At 35.0% G+C, this 20,804-nt stretch overlaps 1 protein-coding gene across 3 annotated transcripts; it reads left to right on the forward strand.

Annotated features, from left to right (window-relative positions):
• The first annotated feature begins 7,137 nt into the window (after positions 1–7,137).
• LOC129891172 (uncharacterized) lies at positions 7,138–20,201 on the forward strand. 3 transcript variants are annotated; one of them, XR_008767119.1, is made up of 3 exons: positions 7,138–7,924; positions 19,566–19,632; positions 19,711–20,201. XR_008767119.1 is itself a non-coding variant. In XM_055966445.1 (2 exons), the coding sequence occupies exon 1, from the start codon at positions 7,241–7,243 to the stop codon at positions 7,913–7,915; it is 675 nt and encodes a 224-aa protein (XP_055822420.1). In that variant the 5' UTR covers positions 7,139–7,240; the 3' UTR covers positions 7,916–7,924; positions 19,566–20,201. The 3 variants fall into 3 exon arrangements, 1 of the variants encoding a protein (XP_055822420.1); XR_008767120.1 differs by having other exon boundaries at positions 19,719–20,201; XM_055966445.1 differs by having other exon boundaries at positions 7,139–7,924; positions 19,566–20,201.
• The last annotated feature ends 603 nt before the right edge of the window (positions 20,202–20,804 follow it).

A 20,804-nucleotide genomic window follows, 5' to 3' on the forward strand; every position in this document is an offset into this window, starting at 1 on the left:
ATCTATCATTTTAGACAGAGGCACTCAATTTTGGAGATTATTTTGGAAGGGTCTTGGCACTCAAGTTAAGCTTAGTACAACTTTTTACCCTCAGACCAATGCTCAAGCCGAGATGAATATTGAGACATTAAAGGATATGTTAAGAGCCTATGTGATTGACTTCAAAGGTAATTGGTATGACCATTTTCCATTAATTGTGTTTGCTTATAATAATAACTATCATTCAATTATTCAAATGGCTCCTTTCGAGACTATTTATGGTAGGAGGTGTAGGTATCCTATTGGGTAAGGTTGAAGAAGTTTCCTTGATAGGTCCAGAATATGTCCATGAAGCTATGGAGAAAGTTAGACTCAATAGAGAGAGTTTAAGGATTTCCCAAAGCTTGTACAAATCCTATGCAGATGTAAGAAGAAGAAAGCTCGAATTTGAAGTTAATGATTAGCTTTACTTGAAAATCTCACTTATGAAGGATGTGATGCAATTTGTGGAAGGGCAGCTTAGTCCCAATTATGTAGGCCCATATCAAATTTTGAGGTATTTTGGTAAGGTGGCTTATGAGTTGGATTTGTCTTTGAAATTAGCATTGGTGCATCCGGTACTCCATGTTTCCTTATTGAATAAGTGTATGGGTGATCCTGCTTTGATTGTGCCATTGAAGAATGTTGGTGTAAAAGAAAGTCTCTCATATAAAAAGGCTCCGGCTGAGAGTCTTAATCATCAAATTTGGAAGTTGAGAAATAAAGAAGTTGCTTCTGTTAAGGTTTTTTGGAGGAATCAATTAGTTAAGGGTGCTAGGGAGGCCGAAGCCGACATGATATCCGATTATCCTCGTCTATTTCCCTCCACTTTAGTTTCAGCTTGAGGTATTAGCTCATCATGTTCACCCTTTTGGATTCATGCATCTTAGTCATTCTCATATTTTCATATGCATACATGTTCATGAAATCAATTTTTAAAGTCATGTTTTAGCTTGGGATTGATTACTCCTTAGTTTTATGCATTTTGATGAATTATGCATTCATGTTGGGGGTTAGATCTTTTTTCTACTCTATTCATGCTAGCTTGAGTCCCATTCAAGGATGAATATTCTCAAGGTGGAGATATTGTAATACCTCAGAAGTTGAAGTTCAAAAGTTTGTTGGGAAGGAAAAATTGCAGAAATCCTTACTAGTGCTAATTCAGACGGGCCTACCTACGGACCATCAAGGACCTATGGTCAGTAGGAGGGTGTTGTAGATGAGGTCCTGAAGTTTCATTATTTTTCAAGTATCAGAAGTTTTTGGACGATCTTGTAGGACAGGCCATATGGATGTTAAAGGCCGTAGAGGAGCTCGTAGTGTTGGGTTCAGAGGCACTTTGTTCAGGGTTGGGTACACGAGGGTGTTGTAGATAAGTTCATAGGATGAAGTTAAGAAACTTGTATTTTTGACCTTGATTCTACTAGCCCTTTTTGACGACCCGTAGAGTGACCTACAACTCATAGATAGTGCCCATGGTTCATCTCCGATAATTTAATTCTAGGGATATTTTAGACATTTCCTAATTCCTAAACAATGTAACCACCCAAACCCTTCAAAATTTCCCCATTCCCTCTCATTCACTCAAAACCCCAAAACTCTCTCAAGAAATTCTCTCTCAAGGTTATCTCCTTCACCAGGCTAGGGTTCAAGGATTCAAGTCTCCTACTTCAATTTCAATCTAGGATTTCATTGAGGTGTGTGCGAATTTAATCCACGGATCACTTTTCATCCATGGACTTCCAAAGTATTTTCAATTGATTTTTTCCTAAACCCTAGATTTTTGATGATTTTGCATTGGGTTCAATCAATTATAGTTTGTTTCACTTCTATTGATCTTATTACGCATGATTTAATCTTAATTACATGTTTTGATGATTTTCTCATTGAGGTGTGTGCGAATTTAATCCACGGATCACTTTTCATCCATGGACTTCCAAAGTATTTTCAATTGATTTTTTCCTAAACCCTAGATTTTTGATGATTTTGCATTGGGTTCAATCAATTATAGTTTGTTTCACTTCTATTGATCTTATTACGCATGATTTAATCTTAATTACATATTTTGATGATTTTCTCATGGACCCATGCATTATGCCTATTTTATGATTATAAACTATGTTTGAGAATTCTGCATGCATCATGATTTATGAACTATGATTTTAAGGATGCTTCTAGATAAAGCATCAATGATGTTTTTAATAAAAATAAGGTTGCTTCAAAACGTGAAGTATTCTTAACATGAAGGATTTCCATGATTTTCTGTGAACAAGCCTATAATGATTTAGATGCTTAGATAAGTGTCTTTATGAATATGTTATGAAATCTTGATTTGTTAAAGAAGTTATTCTTATGATTTCAAGTATGTTATGATGAATTTGGCCTTACAAGATTATTATCATTTTCAAAGACTATGATATGATTATGACTATTCTTGTTGAGAGTTGTACCTAGCACCGAGTTAGACAAGTGGCGATTACCCAGATCCCAGAACTACTTGCCCCCATAAGATTTGCCTTAATTTGCCCTAACTAGTGGATTCACAAATAGCTCATGTTAACAGTCTGTTAGTATTTAATTTTTTAATTATTTTGTTATATAAAATTACCTTGCCACTTTTAATTGTTTACCACAAATGAATCTCAACCATGAAACAATTAATTGTAGACATGACATGAATCCATATTACCATTGAACAATACTGGACAAAATTTTACTGGAGTGGATCTTTTCCCAGCGTTTGGCCACAATATCCAAGTATTTGGCAAGTGATTTTTGGGTGAAGTTTTACCATGTGTTTGTCCATATATTTTCAAAAAAATATTTGGCTTTTTCAAAAAATATGATGTATATCCATAAATTCTAAAAATGAAATTATCCATAAATTTGCATTATCATTTTATAATGAACATGTTGCGTTAAAAAATAACCTTATATCATAATTGATGACAATCAACAACAATAAAAATAACAATATGGGCAAGAATAGTACAATAATCGCATATTCAAACTTGTCACTGATTCAGGATAAATTATAACCAATTAAAAACAAGAAAAAACTACACAAAATTGACTTAATTGTGAAACTATTTACCAAAAATGGACCGAACCCAATCTATTTAGGCTTAATGGACAAGTGGCTCAAACTATTTACCCTCTTACCCCACTTTTTCTTTCTTATTTCACGCATGATGTCAGCTGACGTCAGCATCACTACTATAAATTAATCCTCTGTGATACTTACCATATCATTATCATATAAAATTGAGTTTTTAAAATAAATAAATAAGAAACAATTAAGAGAAAATTATTAAAGTCTCAATCTTATTTATTAAATTATAAATTAGTAGAAAATATATTTTTATATTTTTTTTCTCTTTTAGCAATTGTTTTAAAAACTTGTGTCTAAATTATGATTTTTTTTAAATTAAAAATATTGAAGAAATGAAACATACCTCTATAATACCATGACAGTATGTAGATATATCTTAATGGTATCATGGATGATTGAGTAATCTCATCGAAGGACTGAAGCAAACCTCAATGAAAACACTGATCAATTATTCTTTGGTACCACAAGAGTATATTATACTTTGATGATATCAAGGAGAAAAAAGCAATCCTTCAATGAAAAAACTGCTCAGTTACTCTCTAATACCATCAGAGTATATTTATATATTATAATATACTATGATAGTATCAAAGAGAGAAAAAAAGGTGAGCGCTAACGTCGGCACGCGAATAAAAATAGATGTATGTCATTTTAAAATAAAAGGAAAGTATGAAAGTAATGGAGGATTTAAATGTAAATATTTTACTTTTTGGAGGTATAAGTGTTCTTTTTCCTAAAAAACAAGTTGTTCTTTTTAATGGAGTTGGTTATATATAAATATTAATTGAGATTAATAGATGAGTGTTTTTATAAATTATAAAAAATAGAACTTGGGAATATGAATGTTTGCTAAATATATTGTCAAGTAATGACACGTTATATGGCCAAACACTAATTTTCAAGTTTCTTCCAAATATATTTATGGCTAAACGAGATTGTTGGTTTATTTTTTCAATTTCTCTCACTAAAATAAACAGTTAGAAAATTTTGAAAGATTATAAAGAAATTCATATGTATATGTGTGTTTATATATATATAAGGTTGGCAAAATGATGTAACATATTTCTATTATCAAAACATGAATTTATATTTTTCACTCTTTTTTTCCCAATTCTAATTTAAAAAAAATTGTTCTTTCGTACTTTTACTTATTTAACCCTTTACAAGAAAAATAATGTTTTGTGAAATTTATTTCACTTCTTTCCATTTTCAGAAAATCAAAGAAATGATAGGAATATATCTAAATTTGAATTTAAAATTCTTTATTTATAAAACTTAAACTTAGCAAATTATTAAAATTTGTGAAATAGTAAAAAAAAAAAAAAGAAGAGTTGTTTGTCCAAAAATATATATATATATTTACTCTAGACATGTTAAAGTGGAGTATATCTACTCTCAAATTGTTTTCATATATACGGATTTTATATGAATTAGATCCCTCGTAAAAATTGATTAAAGTGAATAAAATTTCCTTTTTTTGCCTTTTAGTAATTGAGAAGTAAAAAAATAATTTTATTGTAAATTATTGTTGATGCTTCAATAGAACGTACAATAACACATTTTATTGTAAATTATTTATTTTGTATGATCACGTGAAGAACGGTAGTTTTTACTAGTTCTCTTATTATATATAAGAGAGAGTTGAAGGTTGAAGTAGGTACGTCTTTGTCAACGTACATGTTTTAGTAAGGGCATTTTTTTAAAAAAAAAATTAAAATCATTTCTTTTGTTATATTTTTATTTTATTAGTGTATAATTTTTGCGAAATTATGATACCCACTTAAGCTATACCATTTAGTTTTATCCATTGAAGCAGGCACGTATCCGTTGACGTGCATGCTTTAGCAAAGGCATTTTCGAAAAAAAGATTTAAAAATTATATCTTTTGTTATATTTTAATTTAATTATTATAATTTTTACGAAATTATGAGACCCACTTTAGCTATACCCTTTAGTTTTAAATTCATATCATTCAGCTTTACCTTTATTACTGAGAATGTAGCTAATATGTAAATTTTGTAATTATTTTGAGTAAAAAATCAACTGTTAATGAAAAAAATACTTTAATTGTGGACATCCCTCTTCACATTAGATTTACGAGAAAAAAGAATGAAATAATTTAATACCGCACAATCTTTTATATATATATATATATATATATATATATATATTTGGAGCAAAAATTGAAAATCATTTAATCAATACCACTTAAAATTTAATAATATTTATCATGTGGATGATTTAAAATTATTTAATTAACATCACTTTTTTTTGGTTAATAATTAACATCACTTACAAAAATAAATTTGAGAACAAATATTAGGCCTATGCACAACACAAATTTTTTGTAATTAATTCAAAATAAAAGGGACAACAACAACAATCCAGTGAAATCTCACAACGTGGGGTCTGGGGAGGGTAAAGTATACGCGGACCTTACTCCTACCAAGGTAGGACGACTGTTTCAAAATAAAAGGGAATACATTTTAAAATATTTAAAGTATTAATATATACCCCAAATTTTTTAATTACTCTCTAATAAGATCCAAATTTAATTTAATCAACCAATTTTAATTTCTAACACTTGGATATATCTTTTTGACTCATTTTTGGCTACAAAAAATAGGGTCTTAAGACGAAAAAGTTCTTAATTTAAAAAAGGTGATATTGACTTGGTCAAATGAGATTAAATGAAATATGGACTTGATTAGAGTGATTAAAAACTTTAGGATACATATTAGAATTTCAAACCTTTAAAAAGTCTTCCCTGTTATTTCAAATTTCAAAATTTGAAATTTCTCCCTTTTTTTATTAGCTATCAATCTCTCTCCTTTTCTTTCTTTTTCCGTCTCTTTTCAGATTTTCTCTTTCTCACTCCATCTTATTGTTCTTGCTTTCTCTCTTCCTTCATTATCATCATCATCATCTTCTTCTTCTTCTTCTTCTTCTTTGTCGTCGCCATTGTTGTCACCGCCATCATCACCCCCGTCATCGCCGCCGTCGTTCATTTTCTTATCACATTTATTCTTTTTGTTTGTTTTTATTTTTACGGAATGTTTTACTTTGATTTTGAGAATTTCAAAAAAATTATTTAAGTTGTTGAAAAAAATTCTACAAAACATCAAGCAACTATAATAGTTGTTGCAGCAATTGCGATAGTTGTTGCAACAACTATGATAATTACTGCAGCAATTACGATAGTTACTACAAATAGTTGTTACAACAACTATCATAGTTGCTACAACAACTACAACAGTTGCTTGAATTTTTGCAGCAACTTTAACAATTGTTTGAATTGTTGCAGCAATTGTTGAATTATTATAGCAACTTCTGCATAGTTGCTGCAGCAATTTCGATAATTATTTAATTTTTTTAATAGAAAATAAGGTGTACATAGAAGGGGAGCCTTGGAGTAACTGGTAAAGTTGCTGTCATGTGACAAGTAGGTTACGAGTTCAAGCCTTGGAAACAACCTCTGGTAGAAATGCAAGGTAAGATTGCGTACAATAGACCCTTGTGGTCAAGTCTTTCTCCGAACCCTGCGCATAGCAGGAGCTTTAGTACACCGCACTATTCTTTTTTATAAAAATAAGGTGTACATAGGAGGAGATAATAAATACAACAGTGATTGTGATAGAGGAAAAGGTTGGTGGTGTTGGTGGAAGAAGGGGTGATGGTTGTTGTAGCAATGGTGAAAGAGAAGAAGAAGAAGAAGGAAGAAGTGGTGATAGAGGAGGAGGTGATGATGATGGAAGAGGGAGAATAATGTGATGATGGTGATGGAGGAGGAGGAGTTGATGGTGGTGAAAGGCACGGCAAAAGCAATTAGAAGGGTAGAAAAATATTGACGATAAAAAAGAAGGGGGGGAGTAGGGTGGGAGGGCGACAGAGGACAAGAGTGTGGGGTGGAGTCAGAGGGTCGTTGTATAGGTAATAAAATTTAAAAATTTTAAAATTAGTATCATTGACACTAATTGTTAATGTTAAAATTGTCAACTCTGCTCAATAATCATTACTCTTTCTTAATTTTGGAATTTTTTGTAACCCTAAAGAAAAAATTCCCTTTCTTTGTTCAAAACCCCTAGTCCACTTCTCATTCTGCAAGGGACGATGGCGGACCGTGATCGAACTCGAGACCGCGACCGTGATCGTGAGCGTGAACGTGAACGGGATCGTGAGCGTGACCGAGAAAGGGACAAGGATAGAGACAGAGATCGGAAACGAGACCGGGAAGACCGTGACCGGAGAGACCGTGAACGTTCTTATACCCCTGACCATAACAGAACCACTCGGCATACTCGCTCCCGTACTCGTTCCCCTTCCACTGACCGTCACCGCCACCGCCACCGTTCTACCTCTCGTTCCCGTTCTCCTACTGACCGTCGCCACCGTCACCACCGCCGCAGGAGTCCCTCAGCTGAAAGTCCTCCAAGGAAAAGACATAAAGATGATGGTGAACGGGATAAGGAAAGGCGCAGAGAAGTTTCGGATTTTGTGGATGGGATAGCCAAAGAACAACACAAACAAAAGAAGAAGAAGAAGGAAAAGGAGGATGGAAGTGGGGGCGTTGGTGAAGGAGGAGAAGAGATGATGGATGAGGATGAGGATGAGATTGAGGTGATGAAGAAATTTGGGATACCAGTAGGGTTTGATTCTACAAAAGGAAAGCCAGTGGCAGGAAATGATGTCGGTGCTGTAAGAAAAGTCACCAAACGCCAGCCTCGACAGTACATGAATAGGCGTGGTGGGTTCAATCGGCCCTTGCCTGCTGAGTGCAACCGCTGAGATTTCCAGGTCAGGGTTCTAATTTTCTCTATAAAGCCAAGAGCTTAGTACATATATTTTGGGGTTAGTTGTGGAATTTTGAGTATTAGAGAGTTGATTGTATGCATATTCTAGTATTTCAAACCTAATTATGTTATTTGATTAGGGAGAAATATATCAGCAAAGTATCATTGTTTTGGATTTGAAAAAGGCAGACAGTGTAATATAATGAAAACCTAATGTATTAGTAAGTTGTGTTTATCAACATTGCCATTTGAAGTTTTGAGTGCATAACATGTGCATGTTTGTTTAACCTTATATGCGTTTAATTAGGCTTCAAATACTATCTTACCAAGTGTTTTACTCAGGGGACTGGTTGCGGAAGCAGCCGTTTTTCAAGCTTAAATTATGATACTCCTTCAAAATAATTAGATAATCTAAAAGTGCATTTGAAGAAATATTCCCTCCAAAAAGCTTTTCTTTTAAAATTATCCTCCTTGTAGATTGTGGCATTGTTCTTTGTCCTTTTGTTGTGTCATGTTCATGAATTTTATTTTAGAAAAATATAAGTTTCTGGGAAACACTTACTTGCTGATTTTGGTGGTATATTATGAAGAGTGTGCAAGAGATCTGATAGTCATGGGAAAGAGTGGAAACCGTTTGTGCATTAGCAGAATTGAGTTTGCATAGGAACAATGATGCTCTGTTGATGCATACTTATCCTATTGCGACACAAGTTATGGATCAATAGTCAAGATTCTCATTGTCACCCTTAATATTTGAACTAAATTGTAACAGTAGTGGGTGCTTGTGAGTCAATCATTCAAGGTGCTTTTCACGGTGACATATTAACCCAGACTGGGTTTATGTTACTTATAATTTGGTGAATTCTCCTTTATGGTTATCTTTGTCTTACCTGAAGAGGTTGGATGAAGTTATTGAGTGGCTTAGTGCAAACTGTTCCAGACTTCCTGGTGTAGCATTTTTTGTTTAGTGATAGACTCTTATAGCCTGTTTGGCCAAACTTATCCCCCCACCCCCTCCCCCCCCACAAAAGTGCTTATTTTAAAAAGTAAGATGTTTGGCTAAGCTTTCGGGGGAAAAAAGTGCTTCTGGGGAGTAGCAGAGTTGTTTTTCAAAAGCTAAAAAAAGTAGCTTTTCCTAAAAAAGTACTTTGAGAAAAATAAACTTAGAAGCACTTTTAAAGAACCCGGTCAAACATTAATTACTGCTCAAAAGTGATTTTCAAATTTAAAGGCCAAACACACTGTTTCTCACCATAAGTATTTTTTGAAAAATACTTTTTAGTATAAGTTGATTTCAGAAGCTTGGCCAAACATGTTATTAGTAGTCTAAGGTAGGTGAAACATTGTATAATCTATACCTGTTGTAGAAAAAAATGTAAAAAACAAAAAGACAACAACATACTTATTTATAAAAAAGAAAAAGATAATAACTACACCTTAAGACTAAACAAGTTGGGAGTCATCTATATAAATCCTTTAACCATGATTCTAGATTTAGAGCCTAGTTGGATTGACTTTTAGCTTTTGACTTGCAAGCCAAAAACCATAAGCTTAGCTGCTTCTTCTTCTTCTTCTTCTTTTTTTAAAATCATTTTAAGCTTAAAACAAGTGCTTGTAAGCACTTTTTTAATTTACCCAAACACTCCAAAAGTGTTTACAAGCTATTTTGTCTTAAAATCACCTAAAATAAGCCAATCTAAACATGTTCTTAGAGCTCGTTTGGATTGGCCTATAAGTTGCTGAAAACTGCTTATAGCTTATAAGCTGTTTTCATCTTTTTTGAATGTTTGACTGGCCTACTAAAAGTGCCTAAAATAAGCCCCAAAAAATAATTGGATCTGTTTGGTTTAGCTTATCTAAAGTAGCTTATACTGTTCTTTAAATTAGCTAAGCCAAACAGACACTTAAATTTGTCTCAAAGCCAATGTAAAATAAAAAGGAAGAGGAAAATAAAAATTTTTAGTCTTACCACGAGTTTTGGGATTCAGGTTTGTATTGCACTTTAGTTTCTTGAGCTGTGCTTTTCTGTGATGTGTAGTGCAAACCTTCTTAACATGACTTGAGCTTGACAAAGTTAGGTCAAGGGCAAGGTACCTTTAATGTGCCAATGGTAGACCTTACATGCTATTTTTCTTTTCATGTTGTAGCTCCAAGCTAAATATAGAAAAGAATCATGCTCTTGGGGCTTTGGTTTAGTGGTAAGAGCGCATCATATGATGTGTGGGTTAGGTGCACCCCACATGATACGAGTTCTAACCCTGCTACATATAAATACTTCGTATTTATTTACCTGGAGAAGGGTAATACGGGTGGACTTGTTAACCACTGAGCTCCGAACCGAACACCATTATCCCGCAAAATTTCTCAATCATAAAAAACTTTTGGAGAGATGCATTGTTTTATTTGAGGAGCGTGCAAGTTGACCCAGACACCATCGTTATCGAAAAAATAAGGACCTTGTTTTACTTTTACCTTACTAAAAGAAAAGAAAGATAAAAATGTTGTGTTAGTCTCATTATGTTTTCTTTTTGATATGGTAAACCCCACCCACCCAAACCCCCTACCCAAGAATCCAACAATCCCTTTTTACTTTACTTCTATTTCCTTGGTGATGCAAATTCCCAAACGTTATGGTTGGATATGGGGGTCCTTAATACTAGGCGAATGATGCAGACACATCTTTTATGTGTATTTTTTTAGATGAAGTAATTGATTCCATTCATGGCATCAAGAAGATGCAAAGTAGTAACAAAAGACTGAGCACTAGTATGTTATCTCTAGTACACTATCATAGAGCAAACAAAATCTACAAAGCTATCAGGGGAATCCATTGGGGACAAAAAATCCAACTACATAAATACGAAAGTCATTTAGCTTTGAGCATAGATTGGCTAGTTGAGAGGCCATCAAAACATCTTCTATTTCTTTCATTCCAGATAGTCCAAAAGATGGAAGCTGGTATCATCTTCTAAATCTTTTTGATGGTGTTGTCAACTTTCCAGTGGCTCGAGCATTCAAAAACTTCCCTGATAGTGTTAGGCATTACCCATATGAGGCCAAAAAGGGAGAGGAACATGTGCCATAAGCCTGCAGCAGCTGGACACTGCAGAAACAGATGGCTATGAGTTTCTGCTTCTCTGTTGCACATGTGGCATCTATTCACAATCTGAAGCTTCCTCCTTTTAAGGTTGTCCTGTGTTAGAGTGGCTTCATGCATTGCTGTCCAGGTAAAACAAACAATTTTGGGTGGAATTTGACCTTCCAGATTAGCTTCCAAGGCCAGTTGTCAGTGATAGCATTTAGGTCCATTGCTATCTTGTAGACTGCCTTCACCGTGAACTTTCCTCCATCAGTATGCCCCCATCTGAACTGGTCTGGTGCAATGTCATTCCCTATGAACCTATTGAGAGCTTGTAACAGTTTGAGAAAATCCTCTATTTCCCAATCTTGCAAGTTCCTTCTGAAATTTAGATTCCAAAAATTTCCATGTCTTTAATGCTGCACTGTTGCATCTGGCTCCCAGGCTATTTGAAACAAAGCAAGGAAATCACCCTTTAGAGTGGTGTTCCCCAGCCATCTGTCCTTCCAAAACTTGACATGCTGACCATTTCCAACAATCAGATGATGATTTCGTGAGAATTCATCCCAAAGCCTGCTTATGCACTTCCAAACTCCTACTCCATGTGGGCCAATTTCTTGTTTAGTACCTAAAGGGAAGTTTCAAATATCACAGAAGAGAACTTTGGCTTCACCCAATATGCAATGCTAATGAATTGACATGTATGATGTTGGAGAATACACTTGTTCCCCATTCATTGTGCACGGGTTCCCTTAGGGGTTTATAAGGTCCTTGGCTACCCTACACATTGCATTGGAGGCTTAGATTTTTTAACATGGTATCTCAATCAGACTTTAGTGAGCCCGTTTGCACAACCACTCTCTCTCTTCATTTTCTATTGCTTTGGACTTCTCTCATTACTAGTGTTTTGAGAAGTGAGAAGCGGAAAAAAGTGACAGGGGCTCGCTTCACAGAAGCGAGAAGCGTGAAGCGAAGTGCATGCTTTTTTCAGAAAAAAGTGCTATTTAGTATAAAAATATAAAATATAAAATATGCATAGATAATAAAATATGCCCCATTGGCATATTCACTTCAACTTCATCATCCATTTCATCATCATCAACAAGATTAACCATGGATGCTTCAGGATTCATTTGAGTTTTAAATTCATTTTTTTCGTAAAATACTCTTTTATTTCTTCCTTCACACTATTCGGGACCTTTGGACACACTTTAACATCTTATAACCACCAATAAGATGCTTCTTGTGACGAAATATTCCGCCATTATATGTCATACCACAAAACACACATTTGATTTTTGTGTTACTGCCCATAGCAATTCTATATGCCCAAGCTGGATTCCTTTTTTGTGCCATTAAGAAAATACAACTTACTACAAAGAAAAAATAGAATAATAATTTAGTCACACAAGTCAAATTGTCAAAACAATAACAGAGCAGCTGCAGCAAAATTAAAAGAGCAACTGCAGCAAAATTAAAAATAATAATAAAGCAGCCAGATTATGTGGAAAAAAAATAGAGCATATGCTTTATCTTCAAAAGAAATGGCCAAACTGCTGAATAAAACTTGAAAAAAATAATTCTACGTAGACGACAGTTGCGCAGAAATAGAAAAAGAAGAAGAGAAGAAGAGATGAAGAGAAGAACATCGCAGCAGTTGCGCAGACGGCAGAACTGTTGAATGGAAATAAAAATAGAAATAGAAAGAGAAGAACAGAAGAAGAGAAAAAGAAAAACTAACCTGGTTGAACTGTCGAAGTTGAAGAAGAAGTCGCAGCAGCTTGGAACAATTAATTATAAGTTTTACAGATTTTTTTTAAAAAAAAAACCCTAGTGCCGCTTTTTCAAAAAAAGCGAGCTTTTTTCTCGCTTCTAGATGAAGCGTGCTTCTCGCTTCTCCCATGAAGCGCACACTTTTTTGAAATCGCTTCGCTTCACGGTGTTGAAGCGCTAGTGCCTCGCCTCGCCTCGCTTCGCTTCACGCTTAAAGCGAGCGCTTCGGCGCTTTTTCACAACACTGCTCATTACTCTGTCCATGGAGCTGCTCTGTGCTGCTTCTCCCTCAAATCAACCCATCAATCTACTGATATTTCTCGAGGCCCACTTGTTATAGGCCTAATCTGCCTCCCTCTATCTCCACTTTCTATTGCGCCTCCTCTCTTTACTACCAAAATAAAATCAGACAAAATTCAATCCTCGTGTGAACTCAAGTACCAGTTTAAGGAGTACACTTGTCTTTCATCAGTTGTATAAGGGTTTTTGAAGGGGTATATAATGTCATGGGCTACTCCACCCTGGCCTTATGGTTTTGGGTTTCCGATATGATGTCTGCATATCTGTTTATTTTTGATAAGCTTCTCAAGTGTTTTCTTACCCCACTGTGTGGGACTACGCTGGGTATGTTGTTGTTACTGTCGTTCTCAAGTGTTTTCTTGGTAAACCACTATTTAAACAGGTTTGTCTGCAAGCCACCTTATTTTCTTGTTTGCTTTGAAATTGTCTTGATGTAAGAAGCGTAGTAGTTTTCTGCTTAGTAGATGTAAGATTAATTGCTGTTATATAAAATTATAAATGGAAATTCTGTGAGAGTGTTGACTATTTGGAGCAGAATAAAGGAAGAAATAGATACCAGGGGCTATGTTGAGTGTTTGGTTTGTTGTTTTCAAAATAATATGCATTGCATAAATTTTAACAATAGGTTGTTTTTTTACAAAAATACCCTTCACTTTATTTAATTTTTTATATTTTCTTTGCAAGCTTTAGTTATTCAATATTCATTCTTAAAATAAAACTTTCATCTTCTTTAGCTTAAATATTTTTATGTGTGTATTTCCATGATGTTTGTATGTATTTAAAAATAAAACTTTCTTCTTATTTAATTTAAAAATAGAATTTTCATTTAAGTTTGTTAAAGTAAAAAAAGATTTATGAGAAATTAAAATATAAATAAACATAAGAATTAATCAAATAAATTTATAAATAATGTAAATATATATGAATGTGAAAAGTGATGTATAAAAAGGATTTAAAGGATATCTTTGTCATTTACCTATTTTATCCCGTTATCCCGGGATTAGTATACCTCCAAGAGGAGGGATAACTTATCATATACTAATTATTAATCCCGGGATAAGTTATCCCAAGCTTGCCAACCAAACAACAAATTAAGTGCCACTATAATTTAATCCCAAGACTATTTGGTGTTATACTTCGCACCAAACAACCCTAAGGGTACGACTAGTACTAACCTTTTACCCTAATATGCAACCTCCACTCCTTCCTAGCTAGAGTCATGTCCTCGATAGTATAAAGTTGCTCCATTAACTGTCTAATAACCTTTCCCCAATAGAGTCGGGTGTTCGGTCGGTTCGGTTCAATTTGCAAATTTCATTTCGGTTTTCGATTTGGTGAAAATGTTAACCAAACCAAAATAAAATAAATTCTGATCGTTTCGATTTTTATAATTTTGATTCGATTTATTTCGGTTTGGTTAAACCAAATTTAATCAACAATAAAACAAGGATACACATATTTTCAATCACAAGACAACAATTCAGGTTCTCTCAAGTCTCGTCTTTCTGTAGTTACTAGTGAGCAGAATTTTGGCCATCATATGTACGGTACCTTACAATTTATAATGTGGTATATTATCCACATGCACCACAACTCCACAAGCCTATCACCTATGACAATTGACAAAACTGCTGGTTGGTATGGTTAGAACTTAAAAATGTGCCACAACACAAGCACTTGTTGCCCCAAATGCTATGGAAGAAAAATTTGCTTGTGTATTTTAAGTTTTCACCTGTGCAAATTACCAGTAGGCACTAGCTGTATTAATGTCACTTCTACAACAGACAACAATCAACACTAAACAGTACTCTCCAGCAGCAACAATCAACCACTGCAATAACATCCAAATTATAGATTTGCCTGTGAAAAAATGAAATTCTTTAGACAAATGATAGACATTCCATAATAACATATATAAAACTGCCAAAAAAGTATGTATAGAAGTCTTTTACTTACAGTTACTTGGATTGTTCAATGTTTAGTGTTCAGTTTGGTTGGTTTTTTTCGGTTTGAACCGAAATAGGCCCAGCACTACTCCCCAATACTTTTTTGGCCCTTCTCTACTCCTTTGCGTACCCCCTACAACTAGCCCCTCGCACCTCCTCACTGGAGCGTCAACGTACCTCCTGTTTACACACCTAAACTATCTCATTCTCGCTTTCCTCATCTTATCAGTCATAGAGGCCACTACCACCTTCTCCCGGCTAACCTCATTTCTAATCTTGTCACTCCTAGCATGCCTACACATCCATTCAACATCTTTATCTCTGCAACATGCATTTTCTGAACATGTGAGTTCTTGACTTACCAACACTCCAACCCATACAACAAGAACGGTGAAACTACCACTCTATAAAACTTACCTTTAAGTTTAGGCGGTACTTAACATACAAGACTCTAGAGGCAAGCCTCCGTTTCATCCAATGCCACACTGAATTTGCAATCCAAATATTCCGTTTTGGTCCTGCTCAACCTGAACCCTTTTGATTCTAGAGTTTGTCTCCAAACTTCCAACCTAGCATTAACTTTGTTCAGTGTCTCATCAATCAGTAGTATGTCGTCAGCAAATAACACACACCATGGAACCTCCATCACCAAGACAAATAAGAAAGGGCTAAGGACTGATCTCTGGTGCAGCCTTATATTAGCTCGGAAGTGCTCCGAGTCTCCTTCCACCATTCTAACCCGAGTTTTGTCCCCATCTTACATGTCCTTTATCGCCCTAATACAAACCATCGGGACACTTCTAGCCTCCAAGCTACTCCAGAGGACATTCCTTGGAACTTTGTCATAGGTCTTTTCAAGGCCAATGAACATCATATGTAGGTCCCTCTTCCTTTTTCGATATTTTTCTGCCAGTCTCCGCACAAGATGGATATCATCCTTGTATGAACCAAATTGATTCTCGAAAATAGACACCCCTCTCTTCACCCCATCTCCACCACTCTCTCCCAAACCTTCATAGTGTAGGTTAGCAATTTCATACCCCTGTAATTGTTATAGTTTTGAATATCACCTTTGCTCTTTTGTTTCATTGTACTCCACCTCCATTTGTTAGGCATTTTTGTCTTAAAAATTAAAAGCAAATATTCACAAAATATTTCAATGTTGCTCAAAGGACAATTGATAAGTCTCTTCTTTCCGTTTCTGTCTTTATGAAGATCAATATTTTTTTCTGTGCAATTACAATTGTATGCATAAATGGTTAGCTCAAAAGAAATAAATTGATATTTTTACATTTTGTTCATTCTGGCATGAGTTGCCTTCATTGTTCCAGCTTGTCAACACATCAGGTCTACCTGGCATTGCACATCTGATGCCTATGAGACTGGTCAACAGATCCATAGTTGTCTAGTAACCCCGCAATGTAAAAACGGATGGCTGATTATCTCTGCATCCTGTCCACACATGTAGCATCTCGAACATGGTTGCATTCCCCCCTCCTAAGATTATCCTATGTCAAAACAGATTCCTCAACCCACCAGCCATCTAAAACATGCCACTTATGTGGTATCTTGACTTTCCAAATCTGTTTCCAGGGCAACAATGTGAGTTGGGAACCTGCCTGATTTAGATCTCTATAGGCCAACTTGACAGTGCAAATGCCACTGCTATGCTTTGGTCATCTTAAGGTGTCTGCACCCTCTTATAGGCCATTCCTCTGCTCCAGAGTTTCGAAGAACTCTAAGGGTTTGTTTGGTAGGAATTATCAGGAGAAATAGTCCATGTATTATGTATGGTATTATTTAGTATTACGTTTGGTAGGAATTTTGGGTCTATGTATAATGTTTGCCTCGATTTGGTACCGCTCTAGCGGCCCGCACCGAAACAATGCTTTACCCCTAGATGTTCAGTCAACTACTGCGCCTCAACACATTTCGGGGAGAACCAACTAGCTCTGGGTTCAAGTGGCGTTTCACCCCTAACCACAACTCATCCCCTGATTCTTCAACATCAGTTGGTTCGGACTTCCACTTAGTTTCACCTTAAGCTTCATCCTGGTCTCTAATCCATGGATTAGTTATACACCCTACATGGTATTAGCTAATACCTTCCATTTGGTGGTATTAGTAATACATAGGTTTAATACCATGGGATTAAGCTATGTAAAGACAAAAATACCCCTCAAATCCTTTTAATCATTTTATTTATTTTCTTGATTTTATGTTTTATATTTGTACTAGTAAATTTATTTAAATAAATTAGCTTACAAATTTTATTATTTAGAGAGTTGTTTGTTGTTAAATAAATCAAATACAAATCAATAAAATATTTGAAATGTGAGTTGTTTAACATTTATTAATTGAAAGCAAATATATTACCACATGACGTTTATGATTTTAATTGATGTATTATTTTATTTGTTGATATATATATGGTTTTCTAATTATTTATATTTTGAACAATTTATAAAATTGCATACATATTAAAACTACACCTTGCAATTTTTAGGTGTAAATGTAGATGGTTTATTTGATTTTACAACCGTTTACCCTTTTTTCAGTTTTAAAAGTAGATGGTCTATCTTTTTTAAATTGAAAATTGATGTTTTGTGATTGATCAATTTATTAAGATGACAATTATTTACCCTCAAATAATTCAAGTGAGAAAATAACAAACATGACAACAAAATTGTTCTTCTCCTAGTTAGAAGACCACAAAAAAAAATTAATCCGGCGTTTATCTATCTTTGACTCAATTACATAAAATAGAAAATCTCATAATAATTCAAGAGTATAATTGGAAAGAAGCTTTTTGTAGAGTTTTAATCCAAACACAAGATTAGGTGGGAAGCAATGAACCAAACACTTGATAAAAGATAATCCTTTCATTACTAATCCCTGCGTTCTTAATCTTTGTACCAAACGACCCCTAATATTCTTGGCATCTACCAATCTTGCAATCTCCTCCTGAATCTTGGAGTCCAGCCTTGTGTGGACTAAACTACCTGTAAAGTTCACTCCTTTGTAAACTTATGCCAAACAAATCAGGGAATAACTGCTTCAGCTTACCATTCTCATGCCAAAAATCTTCCCAGGACAGTTTTCCTTCCATCCTTCACATTATATCTCAGTTTTTCACTAAAGTTCCACCACAAATTTCTGATAGATCTCTGTACACTGACACCATATGGAGTGGTTACCCTTTAGTCATCCAGTACCCTTCCTTGCCATACTTTGTACCACACCGCCCCATAATGTTTGTTCTTCTCTAGTGAACCTCCATAGCCACTTCATTAACAAACATTTTTTTTTGTTTCATTAGGTTCCTCGTACTCAGACCCCATCTAATCACCTTTCCCTGACCTAGAAAATTCCTTCTTAATGCGTCCAGTTTCTTTTCCACGCTTACAGGTAAAGGAAAAAGGGACATTGTAGGTAGGAAGAGCATCAAGGACAGAGTTGATTAGGGTCACCCTTCCTCCCAAGGATAGATACCGTGATTTCCACCTTGACAACTTTTTCTCACACCTTTCTAAAATTCCAGTCTAAGTTTCTTTGGATTTACTCCTTGCTCTTAATGGCATTCCAAGGAAAGTAGTTGGAATACTTCCAATTTCCCCTCGAAGAATCTCTGCTTTCTGCTGTAATCTGTTCACATTATTTACTGGATCAATTTGACTCTTTCTCCAATTGATTGACTAAGCATCAAGAACAGTTTGTATTTTGGGAGAGAAGGTGATACTGTGATATATTGGCCTCATCCCTATTCCTTTTAACCATGTAGCTGGATATTGGATTATTGCTGGCAATTCTTCTTTTCTTAATCACTTTTACTGGCTCTTGTAAGCAGTTTTTGTACTGTTCTCAACCAATCAAAAGTTTGGAAGCACTCATATTTTTGAGAGTTTACTGAAATGTGATATTACTAACAGTCTTTCATCAGATAAACGTTCCAATAACATGAGAGCAGTTATGTGATGCATTTTTCTTTTTGGTGTGTCCTAGAAACAATGAATACATTTTAATATCTAGAAATAGTTTAACTTTAAGCTTCCCATTTTACCTTAATGAGATGATTTATAGCCATAAAAATATCTCTGACTTGTTTTAGGCCACAAGTTTCCAGTGTCTCTTTCTTAAACTCCGTGCCCAATCAAATTACATAACATAAAATAAGACGGAGGGACTATTTCTAAAGGACATTTATTTACCCAGCTCATTTTGTAGTTTTTTTCTCGTGTTAGAAGTATTGTGATATAATAAGGGTGGAAAGTGGTGAAGTTTATAGGTAATGACTTTGCTTTCATGGGGAAGGTTCTATGGCTGGATAGATTGTGATGAGTGTTGCCAACATGTGGTCTGATATTGAAAATTTGTTAGTTCAAAACTGCATGTCTCCTGAATTTGGAGCTAGTATTTTCGATATGTAGGGTTATTTGTTGGAATAATTATTCGATGATGTATCTGCATTTGCATGTTAAGGCTCTTCTTTATTTGTGGTACTTAGAACAAATAATGATTTTTAATGTGATTCTCTGGTCTATCTACAGATGGAAATGCATTTTCTGCCAGGCTTCTTATATGAGTCTGTCCCTTTATTCAAGTAATGGAGACAATGTAAGATACTTTCAATTGTCTGTTTAGGTAGTAATGTGCTATATTTCTCAGAACTTCATGATAATAGTACTCGAATAGTTTCACAGTTTGCTGGCAGCCTGCAGACGATCAGTAACAGATGCATCGTTAATTCAGGGTCCTGCCAAATGGTTAGCTGGTTAATCAAGTGCCCCTTCTCCCTCCCTTTAAAGCAGTCATTCTTAAACACCATATGTTATCTCATTGAGGTTACTGATGCGAACGTGCATGTGGACCATCACATCTTGTGTTATGTGTTCTCAGATCTCTTGTGAATGGAAGGCACTTCTTCATAAATCAGCTTGCATTTGGATTCAGCTATACTGTTGCTCGCTATGCGCACTCAATTCTTGTATTGATCCCTTTCTGATACCTTTTATTGATTCGTCCCCTTGTTTCCAATGATCTCTGTCAATTTGTTTCTTGATGTTACAGAATCATTCCCAGTTTTGAGGCATAAGCCTTTTAACTCAGGTGGGGTAGTGTGCATGATATCTGATTGTTCACTTCAGTATGGAACTAGTTATAATGGAAAATGAGATTTTCACAGAGTAGTAGTCTGATTTAGTCTTGTCAGGGAAAGAAAGAAAGAGAACGGAAGTGTTTTCGGGAAAAAGGGTTCCTAACACTTGTGTTTTCTTCTCCAAAACCTTTTTTTAGGGGGGTGGGGGTGGGGGTGGGGGTGGGGTGCGGTGGTGATGGTTATTTGATGACTTCAAGAAGTGGTCAACGTGACCCAGTTGTGTAGATGGCTAGGTTTGAACTAAGTTGAAATTACTTCTTGTTTTATTTTTAACATTATCCTCTTTTGGCTGATTTTGTTCTCTTTGAAGAAACTGTAAATTGTTCAGTGTTGATTTATAAATAACGTAATAGAAATTACATCATCTATGGAAGCCCACAAAGGAGCTACTTGAACTTTTCTCTGGGGGCCTTAGTGATTGAAAGTTAAATAATTAGGACAACTAATATTTACAGTATCTCTTAAGATAGGGTCCGACTGGAAGTCTGGAACCCGAACTTTGATTTCTTCTCAGGTCAGCCTCACTACTGTCCAAAAATAAGTGTAAAATGAGTAACCATTCTTAGATGTAATTGCAAGTGATTTAAGTGCCTTTCTAGCCGGTCAAGATTTCTGATTAAACGGGCACTAA

The sequence above is a fragment of the Solanum dulcamara genome, chromosome 6 (assembly GCF_947179165.1).
Source record: "Solanum dulcamara chromosome 6, daSolDulc1.2, whole genome shotgun sequence".
In the NCBI taxonomy this organism is placed as follows: Eukaryota; Viridiplantae; Streptophyta; class Magnoliopsida; order Solanales; family Solanaceae; genus Solanum; species Solanum dulcamara.

Excerpts from the sequence above, each read along its gene's own strand:
- LOC129891172 (XM_055966445.1), top strand. The coding sequence starts at position 7,241 with ATGGCGGACCGTGATCGAACTCGAGACCGCGACCGTGATCGTGAGCGT.